Source organism: Hydractinia symbiolongicarpus, chromosome 5 (assembly GCF_029227915.1).
Source record: "Hydractinia symbiolongicarpus strain clone_291-10 chromosome 5, HSymV2.1, whole genome shotgun sequence".
Classification (NCBI taxonomy): domain Eukaryota; kingdom Metazoa; phylum Cnidaria; class Hydrozoa; order Anthoathecata; family Hydractiniidae; genus Hydractinia; species Hydractinia symbiolongicarpus.
Window position 1 is genome coordinate 17,576,281 of NC_079879.1, and position 26,811 is coordinate 17,603,091.

A 26,811-nucleotide genomic window follows, 5' to 3' on the forward strand; every position below is an offset into this window, starting at 1 on the left:
ATTGAATTAGCATTATAAATAATTTCGCAATCGTTGCTTAATTCAAGATGACGATACGAACTCATTTTGTTCGTTAAAAAAACATTAATTTCGTCTTCTCATCGTTGAAAAGACGATTCTGTTTGGGTGACCAACCAGATAAACGTCCTCAAGTGATTTGGCACATGTTTTCAAATTTTTCACTTTGGGATTTAGGTTGAATATAGTGTCGTCAGCAGATTGTGTTGTATTTAAAGAAATATTCTGAGCATAGATCCATAACGTACAAGTTAAATAGAATTGGACCTAAAATGCTACCTTGAGGAACTCCAAAATACATAGGTTGCGAGTTTAATGTTATATCATATCTTAAACAAACTGTTTTCTTTCAGAAAGATAGTCATGAATTATCAATAAGTTTTTTTTTGTGAAATTCATTTGATATAATTTGAGAAGTAAAGATTCATAATGTGCAATATCAAATGCTTTCAAGTAGTCAATTAAAACAGCCAGGGTTACCTTTATTCATAGCTTTGCGTTGTTGTCGAGTTTCTCTCACTGTAACCTGGTTGTGTTCCATTAACTAAAGACTGTTTATCTATATAGTCACAAAGCTGTTCAATATGACACGTTCGTATAACTTTGACGGTAACGCGGAAATTGGTCTTTTTAATTTTTGGAACAGAAAAGATTGTTTTATCAATACGTGTGGATTATATGTACAAGTGGTGATGTGACAAAATCGCCAACTGGTGTTAGATATTTGACTGGAATGCTATCCCAGCCGGCACAAAGAGCTCTAAAAGACGTCTTTTAGACATCTTCCGCATTTCTAAAAGACGTCTTTTTTAGCGCTGATTTGTCCGTCTATAATGCATCTTTTTTAAGCGTCTAAAAGAGGTCTTTTCAAAGATGCATTTCAAAAGATCTCTTTTAGACATCTTTTAAAAGACGTCTTTCCAAAGACATCTTTTAGACCTTTTACAGATGTAGAAGCGACTAAAATGCATCTTTAATGCAACTTTTTAAATGCATCTTTAGAAAGACATCTTTTATCTATCTATAAGACGTCTTCCTTGGTTTTTATTGTTTTTATTGTTTTGTGTTTTTTTATTTAACTTTTTAGAAAAAATAAGCATTTTATAATATTTAAGACGTTTACGTACGTTAACGTTGAAACGTACATTTTTAATAAATTGCAGAAATAACGATATCAAAGACGACAAATATTTTGCGATAAAAATATTCTGAACTTTTTATATCAAACTCGTATTGACACTTTAAACAACAAATATATTTTACAATTACAGTAAGCAAATATAACCGGAAATAAATAAATAAAATAATATTAACAATAAACACTATACAATTAAATCATTCATATTCATATTTACAAATTGTAATTATTAAAATATTCTGTGTTACGAATTCTACCTATGAACTTATTCATGCGTAGAGATGTACACTAATTTCTACGTCAGTTTTTAAATAAAGCATGCCATTTAAGCATAAATTGGAACTCTAGTCGAAGAAATCTTAAGCATATTGAGCTTAGGCCATAGGAAAGAATCACCTTAAAAATTCTGTGAAAATTGCTAGTAGTTGAAATTTGTCGTAACGCTTGCAAGCCCGAAATAAACAAAATAAATATTTAATATGAAAACAAGTAGAACAATCATTCTTGAAGTTAGTGATAATTTTTAACTTTATCTTAATTATCAGTGTGTCGTATTTTTAATGAGTATTCGTTATTATTGATATGTAAGTTATTTATAAATTTGCTATTAATGGTCTTAGTGTTCACTTGCTAAAGTACAGAAGTACTGGTTCATACTATAGTGTCTCGGTTGGCTATATACCACCACACAACATGTTGTACCTAGCAGAAATGCACGCAACTATATTTTTACCATTGCGTGGAACTGCTTATCGACGGGGATCACATTTACTATGCGCTAATAGGTATAATAGTTTACGATTCAATTTATCAATTCTATACACGGGTCGAAATTAATAAGAATCAATTGGCTTAGTGCCCTTCAGAATTTTGGAAGGTGCACTCATCAAACTAAGTGTCTCGGTTGGCTATATACCACCACACAACATGTTGTACCTAGCAGAGATGCAGGCAACTATATTTTTACCATTGCGTGGAACTGCTTATCGACGGGGATCACACTTACTATGCGCTAATAGGTATAATAGTTTACGATTCGATTTATCAATTCTATACACGGGTCGAAATTAATAAGAATCAATTGGCTTAGTGCCCTTCAGAATTTTGGAAGGTGCACTCTTCAAACTAAGTGTCTCGGTTGGCTATATACCACCACACAACATGTTGTACCTAGCAGAGATGCACGCAACTATATTTTTACCATTGCGTGGAACTGTTTATCGACGGGGATCACACTTACTATGCGCTGATAAGTACAATAGTTTACGATTCAATTTATCAATTCTATACACGGGTCGAAATTAATAACAATCAATTGGCTTAGTGCCCTTCAGAATTTTGGAAGGTGCACTCATCAAACTAAGTGTCTCGGTTGGCTATATACCACCACACAACATGTTGTACCTAGCAGAGATGCACGCAACTATATTTTTACCATTGCGTGGAACTGTTTATCGACGCGGGTTACACTTACTATGCGCTAATAGGTACAATAGTTTACGATTCAATTTATCAACTCTATACACTGGTCGAAACTAATAAGAATCAATTGGCTTAGTCCCCTTTAGAATTTGGAAGGTGCACTCATCAAACTAAGTGTGTCGGTTGGCTATATACCACCACACAACATGTTGTACCTAGCAGAAATGCACGCAACTATATTTTTACCATTGCGTGGAACTGTTTATCGACGCAGGTTACACTTACTATGCGCTGATAAGTACAATAGTTTACGATTCAACTTATCAATTCTATACACGGGTCGAAATTAATAAGAATCAATTGGCTCAGTGCCCTTTAGAATTTTGGAAGGTGCACTCATCAAACTAAGTGTCTCGGTTGGCTATATACCACCACACAACATGTTGTACCTAGCAGAGATGCACGCAACTTTATTTTTACCATTGCGTGGAACTGCTTATCGACGGGGATCACACTTACTATGCGCTGATAAGTACAATAGTTTACGATTCAATTTATCAATTCTATACACGGGTCGAAATTAATAAGAATCAATTGGCTCGTGCCCCTTAGAATTTTGGAAGGTGCACTCATCAAACTAAGTGTCTCGGTTGGCTATATACCACCACACAACATGTTGTACCTAGCAGAGATGCACGCAACTATGTTTTTACCATCGCGTGGAACTGTTTATCGACGGGGATCACACTTACTATGCGCTAATAGGTATAATAGTTTACGATTCAATTTATCGATTCTATACACGGGTGGTCGAAACTAATAAGAATCAATTGGCTCGTGCCCTTTAGAATTTTGGAAGGTGCACTCATCAAACTAAGTGTCTCGGTTGGCTATATACCACCACACAACATGTTGTACCTAGCAGAGATGCACGCAACTTTATTTTTACCATTGCGTGGAACTGCTTATCGACGGGGATCACACTTACTATGCGCTGATAAGTACAATAGTTTACGATTCAATTTATCAATTCTATACACGGGTCGAAATTAATAAGAATCAATTGGCTCGTGCCCCTTAGAATTTTGGAAGGTGCACTCATCAAACTAAGTGTCTCGGTTGGCTATATACCACCACACAACATGTTGTACCTAGCAGAAATGCACGCAACTATATTTTTACCATTGCGTGGAACTGTTTATCGACGCGGGTTACACTTACTATGCGCTGATAAGTACAATAGTTTACGATTCAATTTATCAACTCTATACCTGGGTCGAAATTAATAAGAATCAATTGGCTCAGTGCCCTTCAGAATTTTGGAAGGTGCACTCATCAAACTAAGTGTCTCGGTTGGCTATATACCACCACACAACATGTTGTACCTAGCAGAGATGCACGCAACTATATTTTTACCATTGCGTGGAACTGCTTATCGACGGGGATCACACTTACTATGCGCTGATAAGTACAATAGTTTACGATTCAATTGATCAATTCTATACACGGGTCGAAATTAATAAGAATCAATTGGCTCAGTGCCCTTTAGAATTTTGGAAGGTGCACTCATCAAATTAACTGTCTCGGTTGGCTATATACCACCACACAACATGTTGTACCTAGCAGAGATGCACGCAACTATATTTTTACTATTGCGTGGAACTGCTTATCGACGGGGACTACACTTACTATGCGCTGATAAGTACAATAGTTTACGATTCAATTTATCAATTCTATACACGGGTCGAAATTAATAAGAATCAATTGGCTTAGTGCCCTTCAGAATTTTGGAAGGTGCACTCATCAAACTAAGTGTCTCGGTTGGCTATATACCACCACACAACATGTTGTACCTAGCAGAGATGCACGCAACTATGTTTTTACCATCGCGTGGAACTGTTTATCGACGGGGATCACACTTACTATGCGCTAATAGGTATAATAGTTTACGATTCAATTTATCGATTCTATACACGGGTGGTCGAAACTAATAAGAATCAATTGGCTCGTGCCCTTTAGAATTTTGGAAGGTGCACTCATCAAACTAAGTGTCTCGGTTGGCTATATACCACCACACAACATGTTGTACCTAGCAGAAATGCACGCAACTATATTTTTACCACCGCGAGGAACTGTTTATCGACGGGGACTACACTTACTATGCGCTAATAAGTATAATAGTTTACGATTCAATTTATCGATTCTATCCACGGATTGAAACTAATTAAAATTAATTGGCTCTGTGCCCTTCAGAGTTTTGAAAGTTGCACTCATCAAACTAGGCTGCTGAAAATCTTCGTACGATATCGAGTTGATTGTGTCAGATGGCTACATACCACCAAGCAAAACGTTTGTCGTGTCCCTATTTTCTTTAGTTAGGTTCGAATACATAATACAACATCTATGCTCTTCATAGTAAACTTTATTTGAGATGTAAAGTGATAAGTTGACACGAATACCATTGACATGTTATTATCAACATATTTATGAAATCGAATACGAGGCTCAAATGATACTTACATTGGTATATTTTGTCAAATCTGCAGGAACCTGAGCATTGTGAGTTTTCATTGATAGAGTTTATCTCAAAAGTTGAGCTTCGATGTTATGCTTAAAAATTGTTTATTTTTTCAATGTTCTGAACCTAAAGGTGATGCTTATAAAAGAAAAACAAAAAACGTGTAGCAATTATATTGTGCAGGAAAAGGAAAAACAACAAGTTAACGGGCGCTTCAACTCCTTTTTTTTTTTTTTTTACCCAATTCACTTTAATCTTGAAAAAAACGTCTTGTTACTTCATTTGAACTCGAAATTATTGTCGCTACGTAGGATCAAATTGTTTTGACTTGGATTTTGCGTGTTTCAACGCGAGTTTCCGTGCCTTCTGCATGTTTACAGGAACCTTTTTGGTAGCTATTCCATGTGTCTTTTTTAAATGGGTGTCCAAACGGTCGAGATAACTAGAATAAAAAATGCAAATGTTGCCTCAGATAATTAATTTTCCATTGTTTTAAAACATAACCGGATTGTTTCTTGTGGAGACGATGTAATTTTATCAGTTTATGGAAAGCTGTATTATGAACTGTTTTCCTGTCAGCTTTGAATCTTGATTTTACTATATCACAAGGGTTACGAAGAACGACAGGTTAATGTTTATGAGCTGAATACTGTGAAATATAAACGTACCGTCCGCATAAAGAACATGGTAATGGCTTATGCTGACCGTGATGGGAAAGTTTCATTATGAAATTGAACATCCGAATTTGACGAGATTTGAAAAATCGTCCATGGTATCTTGTCCATTGATGTAACGACACCAGATGGCTATCAACGTGTTGCCCTTGATAGTCACAACCACTGACAGGACACATCACAATGTATCGAGATCTATTGTTGCTTCTGCTCTCCACAACAGCGTCAACACTCCCAAGTTCTGATACTATTTTTTTTCTTATACGACAACCCCTAAACACCAAATGTGAGATTATTATTTCATATACAGATGGGGAAGACAGTTCAGCAAAACCAAAACTTACATTTTATGTACTACATGCTGCACAACAACATCGCAGTTTTCCAATTTTTCAGGCAATACCCCAGACACTACACCTAATGTATAAAGCAATAACAAATTTTCAAACTGAAAATCCTGAGCACAAAATGTTCATATTATCATAGGAATAAGAAAAAGTACCTTTGCTTATTTCCTCAAGTGACCACCGCATATTATGTAAGATTGATTATGGTCTAAAAAAATCAATGTCAGGTTTGTAACTAAGGTAGAGAAAGCACTGTTCAATAAGTACCTTAAGTGGCTTAATTTTTCGCATGGGTTAAATTTCCTGGCCAAATTTTTTTTTAAAAAATTAAAAATGGAACGTTTTTCAAAATTGAACCAATAGTCATCCCTCTATAGCATCGACATGGTCTACGCCTTGTTTTTTGGTTCTAATCCCCAAAATAACTTAAAATACTACGAACAAAATATCCCCAAATTGTCGCGAAAATAAATAAAAGACAGCACACTTGTAAAAACAATTCTAATCTTGAAAATGGAAGAAAAACTTCCAAAACGTTGATAAAAATCCTGTTTTTATATTCTGAAGATACACTTCGAAAATAAATCCTCGCGAAATATTCAGAAACAGTCAATTCACAGAAGGAAATAAACCTCACTCGTCATCAGTTTTTACGGTTATATTAATTGTTATATGATAAACAATATTTATTACATGTTCACTTTTGTAGCAAAGTAACCTATTTTCCGTCAAACACACATCTTTAAATTGGATAAATGCTAACGATCCATTGTCGCGTCAAATAATTTTCTAGATATATGATTCGATTGAAGAAATGCTCGATATAAATTAAATAGGCTCCACACTTACTAAACGAATGATCTTCCAAACCTTGTACAAGACATTCAATGATAATTACAAAAAATAAAGGATAAAGCTTTAAGATATATGTGCTCAGTCTCAGCGATTATTACGTACAAATTCCACTACTTTTATATATATGTCAATTCCATATTGATCGGAATCGGCTTGGGTGTTAATACTTTGCTCTAATAGTTGTAGTTTCACCGCTGTCAATGGTGCGGGGAATCTTTGTAAAACAGCTGTAATACCGCTAGGTTCTATCAGACGATTACTCCGTAAAAACCTTGTAATTAAATCCTCTATTTCACGTAAACTTCTGCGGTGAAGGTTATCCATCGCTGTCGATTGAAATTGCTGTGAAAAAATTCCTCCACTGATCCAAAGCTGAAGAGGTGTCTGGTGATGTTCCGTTCGCATTTTATGGTTGTTATGCGCATCCTTCCATTTCTGCAAGTCTCGATCAATGCGTTTTGCAAATGTGTGATGTAAACAAAACATGTGTATGGGATCCTCTACGTCTAAGATGTCATGCTAAGAAGAAAAAACTGTTTATAATGGCTACGTTGCTCCTCCAATTTTGCCTTTTTGACAAAACGAACACGTTTTTCAGTTTTTCGGATTTTTTAAATTTCGTGATAATGTCACACTAAAGGCACTGATATTAAAAATTGTGATGTGCCATTTTGTTGTTTTCATGACGGTCCTTTGTCTCTGAACAGCCCAAAAAAGCCTAGTATGAATAGGGTTAACAGTACTTACATTTTCCATATGGAGAAACGTATCTTTATACTTAGCAACAACCTTTTCGTGGACGTCTTTCCACAATCTTTCGATTCTTTGATTATGAACCGACTTCCCCCTCATAAAACTCCCTCTATTCTGTCCATTCGCTAATTTCATGAAAGATTCTACGTGGTTAAATTCGCTTCCCCCATCAGCGCGCATTCTCCCAGGAATTCCACAAGATCTTATACTTTCCAGGAAAAAATCAAAAGCCGTTTTCGCCAAGTTATCTGTTGATATTCTAAGCATTGGTACAAATCTTGAGTAGCCATCGATAATTCCATGGATAACAAAATTCCATCTACAAAGAAATTTTGCATTACTTCATTTTTACAAGAAAAGTTATTTTCTGTATTTTAGCTTGAAATTCTTATTTATTCTTGAGTTTGAAGTTATCTTTAAATACATATAATAAAATGTCAGTACCTCAGATTCACTTTTGTATTGAGTTGAGTTTCTGAGAATGAGTTTCTTATTTTTATTTTCCAATGCTTTTTTCAAGTTATAAAAACATATTTTAAAACAATAACGTGTACTCAAAAACATACCGTATCAATTTATGATGACTGTCGGTATGCCACAGAAAGTTTGGAGTAGGAACGTAGTAGCTTCTCCGTTCAATTGTCTGACTCCACCTTGTCGCTGTTCCAATAGGATCAACTGCAGATAGTGTGGTTCTAACTCTGTCTCTCTGTACAATTATGTTTTGATTTCGAAGATGAGCTTGAATTTCTAAAGCGCCAGAGTTTGGGAAATCCTTATGTATGGATTGTATCTTTTCAGTTAATTCCCTATCGTTAAGGTTGGCGAACCTCTGTCTTGGTGACTGGATTTGAGATTTTTTGATGAAATTGTGGATAGTATTTGGATGCATAGTACCACCAAGTAAACCTTCTCTAGCGATTTTTTCAACAGTGAACCCCATAGACAAAAGATTTTCTAACTTGCTGCTATAAATAGCATATCTCGGCCGTCCACGCTGTCCACTAGTCCTTCCCTGCATTCTGACAGGTGCAGTCGTAACTAAATAAAATATCTTGTGAAACTAAACACAATTCGATTTTACGAACCACACTGTTTGATTTTTTTACATACTTCATTACTCTTACGTATTAACATTTGTATATTTTAACATTATGCTTTCAACATTTAAATTTTTCACTTTTTTATGTAAATATACACTGGACACACATTGATAACAGTATTTTTATTTATTGAAGTGTTACAATCCTGTATAAATGTTCACGAAAACGAAATAAATAAATCAATAAATGTAAAGAAGCTAAAAATGTATATTACCGCTTGATTGGAGCAGATTTGTACGCCTATCCAGAGCGCCCATTAATTCTGAAATCTTCGCGCGAAGGTCGTCATATTCTGTTTGACTCAGGGCACTAGTTAATCTCTAAACGAATGAGTTGATTATATATCATTATATATATGGAATTATCTCGAATTATCTGTTATTATTGAGAGAATTTGAAGGAAATAGATAAGAAAAAGGAAACAAACTGTGAGAACAAAGAGCACTTTTGTTCGAAACGAGAGAAATAAATGGTAAATACTCATAACTTCAAGATTTCTTTTTCCATTCACTAATGTGGAGCGCAGTAGGTGTACTTGATGAATGTCTGGATTATTCGATATGTTTCGTCTAATATAATTGATGATATTGTTTATTCTTGATACAGGTGTCGCTAAAGACATACCTTTAATGAAATAAAATGTTGTATGAATCAAAACTATTTCTCGTAGATTTTAATAAGAAATCAAATTCTTTCCATACCCTTTTAAGGCGAAACTGCTAACAAAATGAAAATGAAGAGCAATGATAGACCTTTTTGGAAGTTGGAAATACTTTTCAGGAAAGCCGTAGGAGAACGTTGGAGCATTGTATATACAAGAAGGCTGTCAGGAAACTCGTCACTTTTCTTTCTCACACACCGGGGTTTTTTAAGAAATATTTTTGGACGAAAGTCGAAATAAAGGGGAAAATGTTTTTTGACATGAGAAGGTGGGAAAATTAAATGAAACAGTCAGTTCAGAACTATTGAAGCAAAGTTATCATACAAATGTTTCGAAAGGTAAAGAAAAAAATCAACAAAAATAACAAAAACACGATCTCGTATATACGAAGATACCGTATAAGTTAAGTGGGACCCTGGATACAAACAAATTTAATCGGTCCCATGAGTGTCCCACTTAACGGGTCATATTGTTATACTGTACAATGTTTAACAAACAAAAAATGAAAATAAAATATAGACTATTATAAAAAACGATGATAGAGTATACCATTTTAATATCTTCTCTTTTCTTAAAAGTGCGCACTTTTAAGAAAAAAAATATTCATAAAAATACAAATACAAAGGACTGACGTCATTGCATTGAGAACACATTGTAATTTGTTGAACGTTATTTATTTAGCTGAAGATTGTTGTCCATGCGCAGCATGAAACTATTAGTTCTGAACGCAACAACTATGTAGTGTACTGACGTGGGTAAAAACTGCTATAAAATCTTTATAAAAAGTAGTATTAAGCTGAAATTTGCAGGAATATGGTTACTATCAGCAATAATATAATCAAAGTTTGAAAAAAATCGAAAGACTTTAATCTCGGGATTCCCGTATATATGTGTTCAATATTGTAGTGTTCAATATTGTAAAGATACACACAAATAAATCTTTTCATCAAAATTCTAGTTTCTGCTGGTCAGGTTGAGATTCAACAAATATGCGGGTATACCATTAGGAATAAAACGCAAAATTTTCACTCATTTCTGGACCTTCATAGTATACCGTAAATCTCGGTAAAGGCGCGTGGCTTATTAGCTGAGTTTCGATATTATACTTCCAACATGTGACCAGAGAATCACATAAAATGTGAACTTTCTATAAGAGAGGTGCAATATTCAAATGTTATAATAATGAGGAACAAATACAAAAAAAACGTGTGACCAATAAAAAATTATCTTATCAAACAACACCAAAACCTTCACCAAAGTGGATACCTGTCGCCATTCTCTTACTCAATTCCTTTGTAGGAATAGTCAGTGTTAAACTGCATGTTGACGCATTTGGAAGAGAAACATCTTTGAACTTCACATCGATTTTTTTTTCAAAACCATATGGTGGTATCCTGTCAACACCAGTGCAAAATTCTACGAGTTGATCAAAACGTAGAGGTAAATTATTGCGTGTCACTTCCCCGGAATCAACTTGTGAAAGAAATAGCTCGAACTCTACAATACAGTCTTGTATTTCTAAGAAGCGATTCGAGCCAACTTCGCATTCATCAAGGTCCTCGTAATTAAAAAGAGCCACCATATCATCATATGAGATCTCTTTGTCGGAAAACAAAAAATACTTCTCCATAATTTGATAGGCTCGTTGTTCCGTAAAAGCTGGGCATATAGATTTTATGCCTGAGATGTATTGATGTATACTAGAATAGTTCTGGTGAACTATCCTATTTGACAAGAACAAGCGTCTAAGTTCAGTTTCTGAGCGATTAATTACACTTATCCCTTTCTCTAGAAGTGAGTCGTAATCTCCGTTTTGAATGTTTTCAAGTGTTTTTTTTATTTCATAGTCTCCTACATTCTCGATGGTTGCAGGTTGATTTAGGCCATAAATTGATCGCACCACTGCAGGGTGAAAGCATTCAGGACCACGACCATTCTGGAGTATTGACAACGCAGATAGCTGCCCTAAAAAAAAATACTTGTTATCGATCAGAGATTCTGTGTTAGCATCGAAACACAGACACTTTTCCTCTCCGAAAACCATGGTAGAGAGCAACGGTATATTTTTCATTGATAGTGTGAGAAACTCTCGCAATGGACCTCCAGCATCTGCTCCTGCTTCTCCTGCGAATCGAACACATGGCGCATGTGTAGTTAGGTTGAGTTTTTGGCGAAACAATACAGACCAAAATTTCGATTTGTCTCTTTGTATAATTATAATTTTCTTTTTTTTATCAATCGCTGTGAATTTAGAAAGGGCATTTTCCATAAACTCGCTGTGACTTGTAGCTGGAATATAGTTTATATCGACTTCAGGTTCGTCAATGTCACCGCCGCTGCGTTCGAAGAAACGTTCGACTTCATCATTGCCAAATGTGTTGTTAGAAGCAGTTGAATTTTTAGTCAAAAAAGCAACTCTGGCTGCACGTAGGTCTTCTGAGCATAACGGCGTATTTTCATTGTCGGATTCGACGTCGTAGTTGCTATTATGGATATCAGCAGCCCTATCAGCACGGATGCTTTCCTCGTATTCCAAATCCTGCTCACATCGGATGCAGTTTTCTATATATGTGCAGCCACAAACACCACATATCCTGGGTCGTGATTCTGAAGTGATTTGTAGAAAAAAAAATATAAGTTGACGTACACAATATTCATTCAGTAATACATACGTATATACACGTCTGATTTTTCAACATTGCAAGAATGTTTTGTCAATAAAGCCATTTAAATGAAAGAAGTCTCACCTGGTGAAACGTTTATACGACTTGCCTGAGATGGCGTGCTTGTACTTTGAGGTAGAGCTGAACGAATAAGTAACACATATATACACGTCTGATCTTTCAACATTGCAACAATGGTTTGTGTCGATAAAGCCATACAAAAGAAAGAAGTCTCACCTGGTGAAACGTTTGAAAGACTTGCCTCAGGTAGACTGCTTGTACTTTGAGGTAGAGCTGAACAAACAAATAACACATGTATATACACGTCTGATCTTTCAACATTGCAACAATGGTTTGTGTCGAGAAAGCCATTTAAATGAAAGAAGTCTCACCTGGTGAAACGTTTAAGCGACTTGCCTGAGATGGCGTGCTTGTACTTTGAGGTAGAGCTGAACGAATAAGTAACACATATATACACGTCTGATCTTTCAACATTGCAACAATGGTTTGTGTCGATAAAGGCATTTAAATGAAAGAAGTCTCACCTGGTGAAACGTTTAAGCGACTTGCCTGAGATGGCGTGCTTGTACTTTGAGGTAGAGCTGAACAAATAAGTAACACATATATACACGTCTGATCTTTCAACATTGCAACAATGGTTTGTGTCGATAAAGCCATATAAAAGAAAGAATTCTCACCTGGTGAAACGTTTAAGCGACTTGCCTGAGATGGCGTGCTTGTACTTTGAGGTAGAGCTGAACGAATAAGTAACACATATATACACGTCTGATCTTTCAACATTGCAACAATGGTTTGTGTCGATAAAGCCATATAAAAGAAAGAAGTCTCGCCTGATAAAACGTTTGAACGACTTGCCTGAGATGGCGTGGTTGTACTTTGAGGTAGAGCTGAACAAACAAATAACACATGTATATACACGTCTGATCTTTCAATATTGCAACAATGGTTTATATATACGTAAATAAGTAATATATAGGTGTCTCATTATGAAATGTTTGATGGAATGAAACGTAATTTTAATACCACGTAGATGTCAGAAATCCTAAAAATTAAATCTAATTTATTTGCCGAATGAAACCTGCGCAGAAAAAAAACATTCTAAAGGTTAGTTCTAAAAGTTACTATAACGTATTTTCAAATCCTATAGTTTGGTTTCAACATACCTTCGAGAGATTGTGATGCAATCACTATTACTCCGTTATACTTGAGGCTTTTTATATTTATAGGACATTTTATATTCACACGTTTCGGTCGTTTATTTCTATCCAACGTGTGGAAAAAATAAATATTTGGTAGTAAAGGGAAGTATTGTCTTATCCTATCATCAAATCGTTGTTCTGTGAGGCCAAGTGACAATGAAATTGAGCATGGCTCTTTTTTTTCGAAATTATAACAGTCACGTGGAAAACCTAAAAATAAAATGCACATAATTATTAGTCATTTTTCCTTTGTTAGGTAGGGCAATAGTGCTACCTTGTTACCCTGCTGGATGTTTTACTTAAACCTACCGTAGCCACTATTAATATGTTCTAATAAAAGAGGATCAGCAGAGCCATTTGTCAGTTTTCGGAATTTTGGAATTCTTGATGCGTCTGGGAGATGATAAAACTTTGCCTTTGTCGTAGATGGTAAAGGACCCCTTTTTTTTCTGCGTTTTTTTGTTTTCTCTGGAATTTTAAAACTATGAAGTCTTAAGGTTTCGATGTTGCTTAAGCAGGCAGCTGCGTTTGTAGAGAACAAGTGATCATCATCATCATCATCATCAGAGAATGTGATATTTTCTGGAAAGGTAATATTATTTTTTGGCAACGTTGTCAAAACACTTTGCATCGCATTTGAAACACCTTCATCATTTCCAGAACTTGGAACACTGGACATAATGGTAACTGAAACGAGATGGTGTAATTTTACAAGGAGAATTGTGGAAGTAACGGCTTCCTAGTGATGATAGCAAAGTCAAACTATTTACCAAAAGAAGCAACATCTTGTGTAACTGGTGCATGTGAGAGTGTAGACAACATGTCAACTTGAGAACCTAATACAAAACAAATACCATCATGCTTGTATTTGAGATCCATTTACCGTCTGTATTTAAACTGATCTTGCATTAATTTGAAGACGTAAAAATTATCATTTGACTTAACAGCACACAAAACTCAAGTTTTTTTTGTGTGTTGCAACGAAGAAAAAAAATTATTCCTCATAAGTGGTGGTGATGTGTATGTCATTACCTAATACAGATGAAAGTGAAGAGTTTGATATTGTTGTAGATTTCGAAGTAATGGTACTTGCAGAAGATGGTAAACTTTGTGAATTAGTATCTTGTTGAAAAGCTATAAAGTAAATATTATTACATCATGCTTTTAAAAACTTCTTTTTTATAAATTTATAAAAACTATCATTTTGCAATGAAGTAATTTCACAAACAGGATTTTTTATTATACAGTACCGGTCCTCAATCCCCTTCTGATAACCCACCTTCTTAAGGGAGAACCAACGAATGATGACATGTTCTGCTTAAATTGTTTATTTCAAAGCCAATATGAAGTGTGAAATTTGTTACGCCTTTATTAGCTCTGGTCAAAAGGGGCTTATGGTCGCTACCATGACAGTGGCTACACAGAAACGCTATTCGGTAAATTAATAAGATTTATGACGTAACAATGTGATAGTAATATCAGCTCAAGGTGAGGTGGACCAATATAATGTGCTAAATTATTCAAATAATTCATAATGCACCCCAAAAAGCAAGCAACCCAAAAACCACACAGTTAGAAAATATTGAATTAAAAGAAAGGAACATCTCAAGATTGTTGAGCATTGGTTTGTTTTCAACCACAGGGGACTAGAAAATGCCCAATATTGAAACTTTGGACAATGTGAAAAAACACCATTGACCAAGTTTAGGGACAAAATTTGGACAAAAAAATAGAGTAAATAGAAAAAAATGGTATGCAATGTTGTTTTTGTGATATGAACAAACATATTTATTACAAAAAAACATGTGCGCAGATTTTGTTGTTAGTTCTCCTTTAAAAAAGCTCTATAATTTCTAGCTAAAAGAGGGATTCATACATTGCAATGAAAAGTTATAAAAAGATCTACATAAATGTATCTATGCATACTTCTCTAAAACTTAAAAACAGAACTGATTTATATATGTACCTGATGAAGTGATGGAAGTGCTGTTTCTTCCATGTAACCCCCTCCTTTCCATTCTTGGAAAAATAAGACCTGAACATATTAAAAAGGAAATATCTTGCACTTAGATAAAAAATGGTTTCTGAAACATTTAAAACTTTGTATCAGTGCGGGACTGACAGTAAATGGATGCATCATGAATATCTTAACTAATCAAAACCATTCCACATTGCAGTGTCAGTATTGCGTGCTATTCTGTTCTGCAAACAATGTGCTGTTTTGTATTGTTTTGTACAGGTAAACAGAGCGCAGCTTAGCAGACTGAGTAGGACCTAGGACAAACAACTTCTGGTAGGTAAAAGGAACTGCACATGAGTACAACAACAATGTCAAGAGGTGTATTTCTAGTTTGAAAAAAGACACCCAGGACATGCAAAAAAATTAATATAACATTTCACAAACCTAGACTAGTGTTGCTATGAGGATTTTCTGGCAACGATGGCAAATTTCCAGTACTTCTAAAGTAAGGAGAATTCACCATTCTTCTGAAATCTCTCCCTGTACCGCGGTGTTGTGAGCCGTTAGTAGGCATCTTCTTCCTAACTCCTGCTCTCAGGTATACTTCTTGTGGTTTTGGTCTTTTGCTTTTGGATATGACGTTCTGTTCTTCTCTCAAGTTGCAGAAAGAGCTTGTGAAGCAAACCATGTGGGATGAAGAAATAAATACCCCCATAGTGAAATACGCGGGACAATTAATTTCATTCTTCTCATTGATTTTATTCTTCTTTTTTTGAATTTTGATAAACTAAGTTTCTTGAGCGAGAAACCTTGTTTCTCGTCATCGCGGAATGTTTTTATTTAAAATATATCTATTAGCCATAAACTGAGTGCACATTTGCAGGGCAGCTTGATCGAAAAACCTGGTTTTTCGAGCGAGATACCAGGTTTCTCGCGAGAAACATGGAAACTCGTCCGATAAACCAGGTTTTTCGATCGATAAACCGGGTTTCTCGAAGGTACCGTTGATATACAAGGAATATCGAATAAATGTGAATAGGGCTTGCCATACGTCCGACTAACGCGTGTTACTATTTCCGCCGGTACCGGCAGAATATACACTCCGTTGACGAATCTTTATGTACGTGGGTAAGTTTATTTTATCGTTTTAAACACCTGTTATTCCAAAGAACTAATTTCAAAGCTGTGAACGTGGTAATCTGATAAAAATGAAGGTTTTGAATCTGATAAAAAATCTTCTAGAAGATGTTTAATATAGCTAAGTTTTTCGCGCAAATTAGGTATGGGGTAATGTAGCTAGCATGAAACATTAGTCAAAGATACATTTGTTCTCGATATAAAGCAGTATTTACAATAAAAATATGAACTAACAAAGGGTTTCACACTCGTTATTTTATGTTAATTCTTCGTTGTTCTGATAAAATGTTTTCTTATAAAAAGAGTGTATAGTACGATAATTTTCTCTGCTTCACCTTTTTGATAAATGATAAAACCATGTTAAAGAACATAATATGAATATGAACAAAGGTCTGGGGTAGCCAAGCTAGATTCAGCCTTAGCATATTGAAAAAAACTATGTCTAAACCGAACATAAAACGTGCTGTATATATTCACAATATCAGCCAGAATGTATTCTAACAAAGCAATGAAAAAAGTTTAACTTCAATGTATTGCAGCATGTCAGCATATGCACGTCCAAATGGCAATTCACCTGCATAAACTTGCAATACATATTCACGTACTATATCTGACCATTTTGAGTTTGTAGTTGCTGCTAAATATTTTGTAATCTGCATATAGAATTCTGGCTCTGTTCTTTTCAATCCCTCAAAATTAGCCGCAACTTGAAAAACACCTCCTGATTTCTGGTTAAGCAACGGATTACAATGTGGGTCTAGAGATTTCTCTATGTATTTCTTCAATATACTGTTTTCAAGGCATCGGGTTAAAAACGCCCTTCATTGCGGCTCCAGTGGGTTCTCCTCTTCATCAGAATCAATTATCACTATAAAACAGAGTTAGTAATGCTTCACATACAGTTAGGATTAAATAAACAGGGGCAAAATATTCTGACTTACCAGTTACTTCTTCAATACAGTTCTTACAAAACCAATTACCACGTGGTTTTCTCTTCAGATCGGTACAACAAAAATGACTCCATGTGAGACATCTGTCACATGCTATGCTTCGATCCGGAGCCCCTATACTCTTCTTGCATGTGCCACACGTCCAACTTGATGTTCTCTTTTTCTTTTGTATCAATTTCTTGAGATGTTCGATAAATCCTTTGTTTGCATATTGTTTTAAAATATCAACATGGACAAGGTCGTCGCATACAGAGTCAGGTAATGCTTTAATAGATTTAGGCAGCATACCTACTTCTACGTCCAAACTCTCGCTCATGATGAGCTCTGCGTCTTCACACTTAACAAACAAAGACAGTAACATCTTGCACCTATTGTAGGCATCCATTTGAACATATGCTTGCAATGGCCCTTAAAATAATAGAAATGATAATGTATGTAAATATTTGAAGCTTCAAAATTAGCTACCTGGCTGCCTTTCAGTGCAATTAACAAAGTTTGATATCTTGATATCTAGGCTTATTTGAAATTGGATAAATATTAGGCAAGTTCACCTTGTCTCTTTTTTTTCTTTTTGTCCAATTTTTCCTTATCACGACTGTCGGTGCAATTATCAATCCTTCTGTCCAAGCCTGCCACTTCAACATTAACTGGTAAAACCATAGGTGATTTTTCAAGTGTTCTGAAGTTTGAACGTTGCTGACCATTACAAAATTGTCTCCAAGTTCTGTAATTAAAAAAATCATGAATCATATACCTTAATTATGCGTAAATTCGCTCTCAAATGTGCAGTGCTGGGGTGCACGAATTTCAGGTTGCATGAATAGGTTTAACACAAAATTTATGCTATACCCTTTTGTGATGTTTTCATCCCAGAATGTCCATTCTGAATGATTTGTTTCACATTTGAGCGATTCTCCACATCTTGATGTGTTTGCAGATTTGAACCATTGTATGATTTGCTCTGTGAACACTTCAGGGGAAATCCAATCAGTTTCTTTGTAATTTTGGAAATCAACAGCAGGAAATTCAGTGTGAATTAATGTTTTGTTCGGTGCAGGACAATTTGGACTATTGCAATTTGATGTTATGCAATGTTTCATCACAGGTCCCAAGTAAGTATTGATAAAGATATGCTCATCACCATAAAAATTAAGTATATCATTTTTTCAGGTAAAGAACGTGCTATTGCTACATGATGCTTGGCAGCATCATATTTTGCATCATTTAGTAAACAGAGCATTTCTTTATTTTGGTCACAAGATTCATCATATAATCGTGTATAGAATCTAGGATATTTGTTGAAAGTCACTTTCAATATTGAAAACCATGTGTCCAATGTACAAGTGTTGTTGAATGTAATGTTTCGTCCATTTAGGTTCACAGTTCCACCAAACATTGGGAGCTTAATGCAAAATTGTTCTATGTTTTCTGGAGAAAAAAAAGATCTGTTTTAGAAGCCTATTCAGAATAGCAATAACGAAATGAAGTATCAGCAAAAGTGGGGCACAACTAAACAATACAATTTCGACACCTATTACTTACCAGGTTTTTGATTTCCACATTTTACGCCAGAATGGCATTTCAAATTGCATGTGACGTTTTCTTTGATGCATTTGCATATGTTTGTTTTGCATCCTGACTTACAACCACATCGACTCACTACATTATCTGTTACATTTTGAAGGCGATTTGCTTCCCTCAAGCTGACGAACTTATCAGAATTTTTAAGGTCCATGTTGAAATTTCCCCTGAAAAATTCTAGATCCCCAGATCTGTATTTATTGTGCAATACGCCATGTTGTGTAAGCAGTTGATAATATCTCTCTTTGTCACCAGAAACACTGATAACCACACATGGCATGCGTGAAGCATGAGTGTTGCTGTGGTCTTTTTTAGGGACTCGAACAAAGACATTATCCCCAACTTCATAAGCATTGACTTTCTCAAACCGTTGAACCATCTCCTCTCTCGTTTTTTTTTATCTTTTTAGAAGCTGTTGTTCGTGGAGTCCAATGTCGTTGGAGTGTTGACAATGCTGTAATATATGCAAGAACTATTAATATAAATATAAAAAAACTGAGTATGGACGTTACTTTTTCTTATTGTCTTGTGAATGGAAAAGCACCATGTTGATGGTTTTCATGGTAAATATTTTTATGTACTATATGTTTCTTCTTTGAAAATTGATTATTTTTCATTAATATGAAGGTCCACTTGTAAGTTTTTATATTTTTTTTTAAAAAACGTGTCAGTACTTACAACCAGTTTCGCAATCGTCTTCAATAACATGTGTTTCATTTGTGACGTTCTTCGAATTCGTATTGTCTTCGCCTACACAATTGATTCACAACAAAGATTAAACACAGAATTCATAATAAAACGTCAATTTTAATTTCAGTTCAGTTGAATCTCCCCTGGCCAAGCTTCGATAAGATGATCTACTGATTTATTTACAAATTCTGAACCGTTATCGGAATGAAAGATCTTTGGTGGTCCGAACAATGAAAATATTTTTTCCAACTCAACAGTGATTGGAGCGCTTTCCTTTCTCTCCAGGGCAGCAAGAAAATTAAATCTCGACCAATGATCAATGGAATGAAGGATATACTTATAGTCTCCATCAGGCATATGACTCATGTCTATTAAATCAACCTAAAAATGCGGAAAGTGAAAAGTTCATAAAAAATATAAAACAAACAAACATCAAATGTAAATTTTAAGCATTTGATGTTAAGGCAAAGAAATCTCCGGTTGAAAAATCAAGCATTATTAAGAGCGTTTTGTTATTTTAGTTCAGGTGTGTGCGAACTTACTTGGAAGCGTTACATGAAGCCACTTGATATAATAGGCTTGATTGGCAGTACAGTCTTCTGTGGCTGTTTTAAGTGGCAAGTTTCGCAAAGATTGATATACTCTTCAATAGCCGATCTTGGGATACCCCAAAATGAACTTGAAACCTTAGTAGGAAAAATACGAATTGAGTAGTTATTTGTATCAATCTTTATATTTTGTCTAGGGTACAATTTTTTATGTAAATATAGTTATTAATTCTGATAAGAAAACACTAATACCTTTTTGAATGTCTTTTTCACACCAGCGTGTTTTAATTCATTGCAGTGAATTGAGCGTATGATGTCAAAGAATTCATCTACGTATGCCACTCTTAAGTAACCTTCAGGTATCGATTGATTACTTGTATGGTTTTTCTGAAAAAAGTAACGGTTATAATAATTACTTACATTGTTGAACATCGAACTAAAAATTTGAAGTCACGATTTTTCACTTACAGCTTCTTGTGAAGGCACAATCAAAATATCCACCATTCCCAGCTCTTCGCAGTTCATCAGCTTAAACTTCTGGGTCAATAATCTGAAGCGACGTGCTTCTGTACCCTTTTTACTGTCCGACTCATTGCTTTTTAAGTTCTGGGAAATTTTCTTCCCGAACTCTCTTGTTATTGTGCCACTCGTTGGTCTTTTACCAGTGCCTGTGTAACGCTGGGCAAATTGTTCAAATTTTTGGCGATGAACTTCCATGGCTTAACTAAAACTAGTGTAGCTCCGACGATTGAAAAATTTAAATGAAAGTTTTTTCGAACGTTTTCTTCAATTTTGTAAGAAACTAGACATCCTGTCTGGCGAAAGAAAAAAAGGCTCCACGTAAATTGCGAATTTCGTTTCATTTGCGATACTTTCCTATTTGTTTGTCACGAATGATATAAAAGCCGGTCGGCCCCGATTACGTTCGTTGTATAAGTGTCGAATAATATTTGACTGTCATACATAAGCCGGCCTTCCCCGATTATGTGCGTTCTATAATAAGTGAGAATAATAGAAAAATGTCATACATAAGCCGGTCGGCCCCGATTACGTTCGTTCTATAAGTCTCGAATAATATTTCACTGTCATACATAAGCCGGTCGGCCCCGATTACGTTTGTTCTATAAGTCTCAAATAATATTTCACTGTCATACATAAGCCGGCCGGCCCCGATTACGTTCGTTCTATAAGTGTCGAATAATATTTGACTGTCATACATAAGTCGGCCTGCCCCGATTATGTTCGTTCTATAATAAGTGAGAAATATTATTACACTGTCGTATATAAACTGGCCTGCCCTGATTATGTTCCTTTTATAAGTGCCAAATAATATTTTTTGAGTAATAAGCCGGCCTGTCCTGATTATGTTGCCCTGATTATGTATTTTCTGCCCTGTTCTTAACCGGGGCAAGCTGCCGTACTTAATCAGGCCAATGTTCATTATCCGGGCAGAACAGTACTGCCACCTTAAGAAATTGTATGCACCATGTAGGGTAAACATTTTAAAGTCAGGCGGCTAAAAGCTTTGTATAACTAACCGACTTTGTGTGGGACAGTTGCACCATCGTAATTAAACATTGCAAAATACACGTTACCTACATACTTTCCTTTTTTAGACTACTAAATTATCATTTTACTTTACTTGAATGATTGAATGTTATAGATAACAATGTAAGATAGCTGACACTCCTAGCACTCGTAGCTAGCTTTTAGAATCTTGATCAAGATTCAATTGAAGAAAAGTTGAACTGGTGGAGGTTCGTATTCTTCAGAGTAGCCATTGTAATTTAAGGAAAGTAGGCTAAATTTGTCGAAGAATCTTTGTTTTCTTAGTCAAACCTGTCATATTGTGTAGAGTTGGGAGAGTTTTTGCAAGTTTAGTTTTAGTTTAACTAACATACTTGTAGTTCGTGTTTAATCAAAGCTTCTTTTGTGAGAATTTAGCCGTGAAACGTCCATGTTTTCCCGCAACTGAAAGTTATACCACATGACATTCTGCCTAAGAGAATAAAAATTATATATTAGGTTATTCGTTAGTTCTTATTAGTTGGTTATTTAAAGTTCTTTGGCTCCGGCATTTGCCAGAGCCAAAGAGCTTCCACTGCCAAGATATACCCTGTCTATTATTTCCAGGAGGGGGCATGGCTTTGGGGGAGTCCTGGAGTATTTAATGCTCTCTTTGAGCTAAGCAAACTTAATTAGGGTCAGCGCTCTGCCAGACAACTCCCTGCCACATCCAACTGCCCACACAGTGCGCCATCTACCCAATTTCCCTCACATGGCTTGGGTTAACCCAGGGCTATGGTAACATTCACTCGTCGATGTTGTATCGCCGTCAAGAGGAATCGAACTGGTCTCCTGCACGTTGGATGTTGCCGGGAGTTGTCTTAGAGCGTCCCTAATTGGGTCTCCGTAGCTTAAAAAGAGCATTAAATACTCTAGGACTCTCTATCTCAGCTATGGCTCCTCCTGGAAATAATAGACAGGGTATATCCCTCTATATTTGTGAGGCTAGCCATGTAAAATATACACATCTATCTATCTATCTAAAAGATTCTATCCCCACATAAAATGTTCTATGCCCACATAAGGCTGTTGTCAAGTTCTGTAAATTATATCACAAGTTTCGTATCAGTGAAATTTGTATTATGGTGGACCCTAGTCTTAAGTCTATTTGGTCCAGGGTTTTTCGAACATATTATGACCGGGGAGCGGATTCGCCCCCTGGGCTCAATAACTTTCATAGGCTCGTTTAAATCAAATCAAACTTGGCACACTTATAGTATGTCATAGAAGGAACAAAATGACAGCAATAAATTTTTGCTTGTGTCAGCACATTTTCTGTGACGTCATCAAAAGCTTGAAATTTCTTCAAAATGCCACCGACTGCTTAAAATTCAATTACTTTAGTTCTAGAGCGAATTTTTGCATTCAGTTTGAAGTTTCTGGAAGCTAAATAAAAGTTATTTAACATATTTCCTGGTTTTTACATAGATCGCAGTAAAAATTGCCTAAAAATCCTTTTTTTTCTGATTTTTAGATGAAATTCTAAAAAATTGGGAAATCGGACCTAAAAATTTGGCATGCAGGTGTCTAATAGATAAATACTGAAACTCAGTAAGTATCATAGCCATGCGACGTGTAGAGTTAAGGAGTTATTAAGAAAAAAATTCTAAGTAATATATTCAGTTTATGTAAAAAGTTCATGTAACTCCAGCTTTTTAAATATTTTTCTTCTCGCTTGACCGCCTTGGCTATCTTTGACCTTCTTCTTTGTTAAAAATTTTCATTCTAGCTCAGCCCTTGCCATAAGAGGCGTGCGATCGCACGCGCATGCGCCCACACACGCACAAAATGTCCAAGGCGTGCGATTGAGCACACGCGCAAAATTGTATAAAATTTAAAGTGATTTCCTTAGTTACCTTGCATTTTTATTTCTTAATCTCAGTTTTAACCGCACCACGAAAAGATAATTTACATACGAAAAATTAATTTAGAACAGGGTACAGTACCGCCAGGTACAGTATCTTACTTTGCGCGAGTTATACGACTTCGTGTAACGATCTCATGTCTACATAAAGAACGTTTGCATATCTTTTGTTATCGTTGTGCGCGAGTCATAACAATAAGATTTGATGAATCCTTTTGTTCTTACATATAACATGCATGCTATTATTTAAAAGTGTTAACGATCACAAAAGCTATTAAGGTATTTTTAAGAAATAAATTAACACTCGTAAAGCGTTAAAGATTTTGTGTTTAATGTAAAACCATGTTTATTCGAAGAATGTAAAATCAAAGCGATCATACTAAAACTTTTAGTAATAAACTAATGCTACTTTTAAAACTTTTAGTAATATTTCATTATCGTCGAAACATATTTTTTAACATGCGAAACTTTTAAAAGTTCTTTTTATAAAAAGCAACGTTTAGCAGCGCAAACGGAAAAAGCCTACGTTTGGGACTTTTCCCTTCGCGATAAGATTTCGAAAACAAATTAAATTTTGATACCGAAGAAAGAAAAAATCTAAAAATACAACTTTTGACATTTTATAGTATCACGCTACATTTTATTGTTAAAAACATTGTCTTTGTTTTTTCTAGCGCGCAACAGCTCTATCTCTTAAAGATTTAAACAATGCATCTCGCTGTATATTTAGTTTTCGCGCAATTTTTTTATTTTATAAAACTATCAAACAATGGCTCGCCGTGTCACATTGGTACAGTTGATAACATTTTAAATACTTAAAACACTATCTAACGAAGCTTTCCTATCGCCGTTCTTCGTTCTTTAACTTTCTAAAAAATCATTTCTATCGCCGCTCTTTGTTATTAAACTTTTAAAATGTGATATGGGAAGCTTTTCTATCGCCATTTTTCGTTCTTAAACTTTTAAAATACGATCTAAAAAAAACATTTCTATCGCCGCTTTTCGTTTTTAATCTTTTAAAATGCGATCTAAAAAAAAACATTTCTATTGCTCTTTTTTGTTTTTAAACTTTTAAAATGCGATCTAAAAAAACATTTATGTCGCCGTTTTGTTCGAGTAATTCACCAGCCGAGCATAAGTGTCAGCATGAAGGAAATGGGTTGACTTTAATGTTCTCTATACCTTACGTTCTTCATAATAACACCGACCGTTTTTGATGGGGCATTCATTCAAATTTCACAACAAAATTAAGTAGGCAATTTTTTTGCCGATGCAACTACGGTACATTCGTGTTTTACGTCGGCAATTACGTTAATGTGGAAGTTAATGTGGATTTTAATAATAAGTAACATATTTTAAAGAACCACAGAAAGCCTGGTGGAAGAAAAGTATTCAGAGACTTTAAAACAATTTTAAAAAAAAATGCACCATATCGCATAACCAGGGCCTTTTGCGCGTGCGATTTGTCACACTCGCAACTAAAACTCATGGCAAGGCTCCCTTTTTTTAATGGCATGTGACCCTGTTTTGTAGTATTTATGTAGAGAACAGATGCCTTTCCGTTGCAAAGTAAAACAAAAGTTCTTTACGAATGATTGTTTTTTTAAAAAATATAAAAATAATTCTGCATAAAGTTCTCTCGAACGATTTTTTTTTCACAAAAATAAAAATACTTCTTAGGAATCATGAGATATTAAATTTGCATGATTTTTATTTAAAGGACCTTTATTTGACACGCAGGTTGTGCATGATTTTTATTTAAAGGACTTTTATTCTACACGCAGGTTGTGCATGATTTTTATTTAAAGGACTTTTATTTGACACACTGGTTGTGCAGGATATTTATTTTAAAGGACTTTTATTTGACACACCGGTTGTGCATGATTTTTATTTAAAGGACTTTTTTTGACATGCAGGTTGTGCATGATTTTTATTTTAAAGGACTTTTGTTTGACACACCGGTTGTGCAGGATATTTATTATAAAGGACTTTTATTTGACACGCAGGTTGTGCTTGATTTTTATTTTAAAGGACTTTTATTTGACACGCAGGTTGTGCATGATTTTTATTGTAAAGGACTTTTATTTGACACACAGGTTGTGCTTGATTTTTATTTTAAAGGACTTTAATTAGCTCATGTGAACTACTTGTGTCCCATTGTTGTATTTAATTGCTATAGTTTGTGAAATTTACTGAACGTTGAACATGGCGCATATATCAAAAAGGGCAGAGGTGGGTTGGGTGGTTGCAGTCTTTGTAATTCGTGACAGCACTCAGCATTTGCTGGCGTATAAAACAACGTATTTTTCAACCTCATTCCTAGGACCTGTTGGCTCTTTTTGCATATCGGACAGCGAGACTTTTTCGCCCAAATTAAATAATAGCAGAAAATGCTGTGATTTATTTAATAAAACACAGTTTTTTCGGCGTTGAATTTTTTTCTTTTTTTTGTGTATTTTTTCCAGTAAAAAAGGTTTTTAATTTAGGAGGTACCTAAACATTTTTTTGTATTTTGCTGAGTTAAAAAATTACCTCAGCTAAATTTTGCTGACGTGATTTACACAGTGCCACAGTATTCTAATAAGTGCGAAAATTGCAACTGCAGTTATTTGTCGACGCTAAAAATGCTGAATTATGAGGGTTTCATTGAACATTATTGTACGGTGTATATATGCTGTTAAAAGGTCTTTTCATGGAGGTGCAGAGCAGTTCAGAACCAAAAGGCCTGGGGACAAGTTTTGCCTACTCTAAATTTGAAACTGATTACCCCACATTTCTGTATCTAAACGTTCTTAGGATGAAACCAGCAGCATTGATTTTTGCACTACATATTGGTAAAATATCATAAGAAAACAAAATGACAGTAATTTCTGTCCCTTCCTGTTTCGTGGGATAAAATAAAGTATTATTCTTTTCTATTGATTTTTTTAATAGTTTTGAATACATTATCCATCTACTAAGTAACTTTGGCAACCTTGTCCCATAGGATTGATGAGAACAAGGTTGGCAATACTCATTTGAGCATCATACCCTGCCCAGGTCGACAGGTTATAGATCAGTAATTTTTACGACCTGTTTGTTGAAATAAATTCTTTTCAAATTGAAATAAAAGAAATCATGCACAAACCTGCTGCTAATATATT

At 35.1% G+C, this 26,811-nt stretch overlaps 4 protein-coding genes across 9 annotated transcripts in view; 1 reads left to right on the forward strand and 3 right to left on the reverse strand.

The window, feature by feature from the left end:
• Window positions 1-1,756: 1,756 nt before the first annotated feature.
• Window positions 1,757-6,616, reverse strand: LOC130645042 (uncharacterized). The gene is made up of 4 exons (XM_057450893.1): window positions 6,273-6,616; window positions 6,115-6,187; window positions 5,765-6,043; window positions 1,757-5,538 (listed from the first exon to the last, which is right to left on the reverse strand). Exons 1-4 carry the CDS (start codon window positions 6,301-6,303, stop codon window positions 5,400-5,402), a joined length of 522 nt encoding a protein of 173 aa, XP_057306876.1. The 5' UTR covers window positions 6,304-6,616; the 3' UTR covers window positions 1,757-5,399.
• Window positions 6,617-6,760: 144 nt separating this feature from the next.
• LOC130645039 (uncharacterized) lies at window positions 6,761-10,550 on the reverse strand. Its single transcript, XM_057450889.1, has 5 exons — window positions 9,316-10,550; window positions 9,043-9,148; window positions 8,292-8,766; window positions 7,720-8,044; window positions 6,761-7,491 (listed from the first exon to the last, which is right to left on the reverse strand). Exons 1-5 carry the CDS (start codon window positions 9,448-9,450, stop codon window positions 7,057-7,059), a joined length of 1,476 nt encoding a protein of 491 aa, XP_057306872.1. The 5' UTR covers window positions 9,451-10,550; the 3' UTR covers window positions 6,761-7,056.
• A 146-nt stretch (window positions 10,551-10,696) lies between these two features.
• LOC130645038 (uncharacterized) lies at window positions 10,697-16,177 on the reverse strand. 5 transcript variants are annotated; one of them, XM_057450885.1, is made up of 12 exons: window positions 15,777-16,177; window positions 15,339-15,407; window positions 14,405-14,506; window positions 14,143-14,208; window positions 13,682-14,059; window positions 13,337-13,582; window positions 12,851-12,907; window positions 12,698-12,754; window positions 12,545-12,601; window positions 12,390-12,446; window positions 12,237-12,293; window positions 10,697-12,096 (listed from the first exon to the last, which is right to left on the reverse strand). In XM_057450885.1, the coding sequence occupies exons 1-12, from the start codon at window positions 16,045-16,047 to the stop codon at window positions 10,721-10,723; spliced, it is 2,793 nt and encodes a 930-aa protein (XP_057306868.1). In that variant the 5' UTR covers window positions 16,048-16,177; the 3' UTR covers window positions 10,697-10,720. The 5 variants fall into 5 exon arrangements, with proteins under 5 accessions (XP_057306868.1, XP_057306866.1, XP_057306870.1 ...); XM_057450883.1 differs by having other exon boundaries at window positions 12,698-12,907; XM_057450887.1 differs by lacking the exon at window positions 12,545-12,601 and having other exon boundaries at window positions 15,777-16,176.
• Window positions 16,178-16,446: 269 nt separating this feature from the next.
• Window positions 16,447-26,811, forward strand: part of LOC130645040 (eukaryotic peptide chain release factor subunit 1) — a 60,586-nt gene continuing 50,221 nt past the window's right edge. The window contains exon 1 of one of the 2 annotated variants that reach the window (XM_057450890.1): window positions 16,447-16,460. The gene's annotated coding sequence lies outside the window, so the exon portion shown is untranslated. Of the gene's footprint in view, window positions 16,461-21,976; window positions 21,996-26,811 lie in introns of those variants that run through there. The other variant, XM_057450891.1, reaches the window with a different exon arrangement.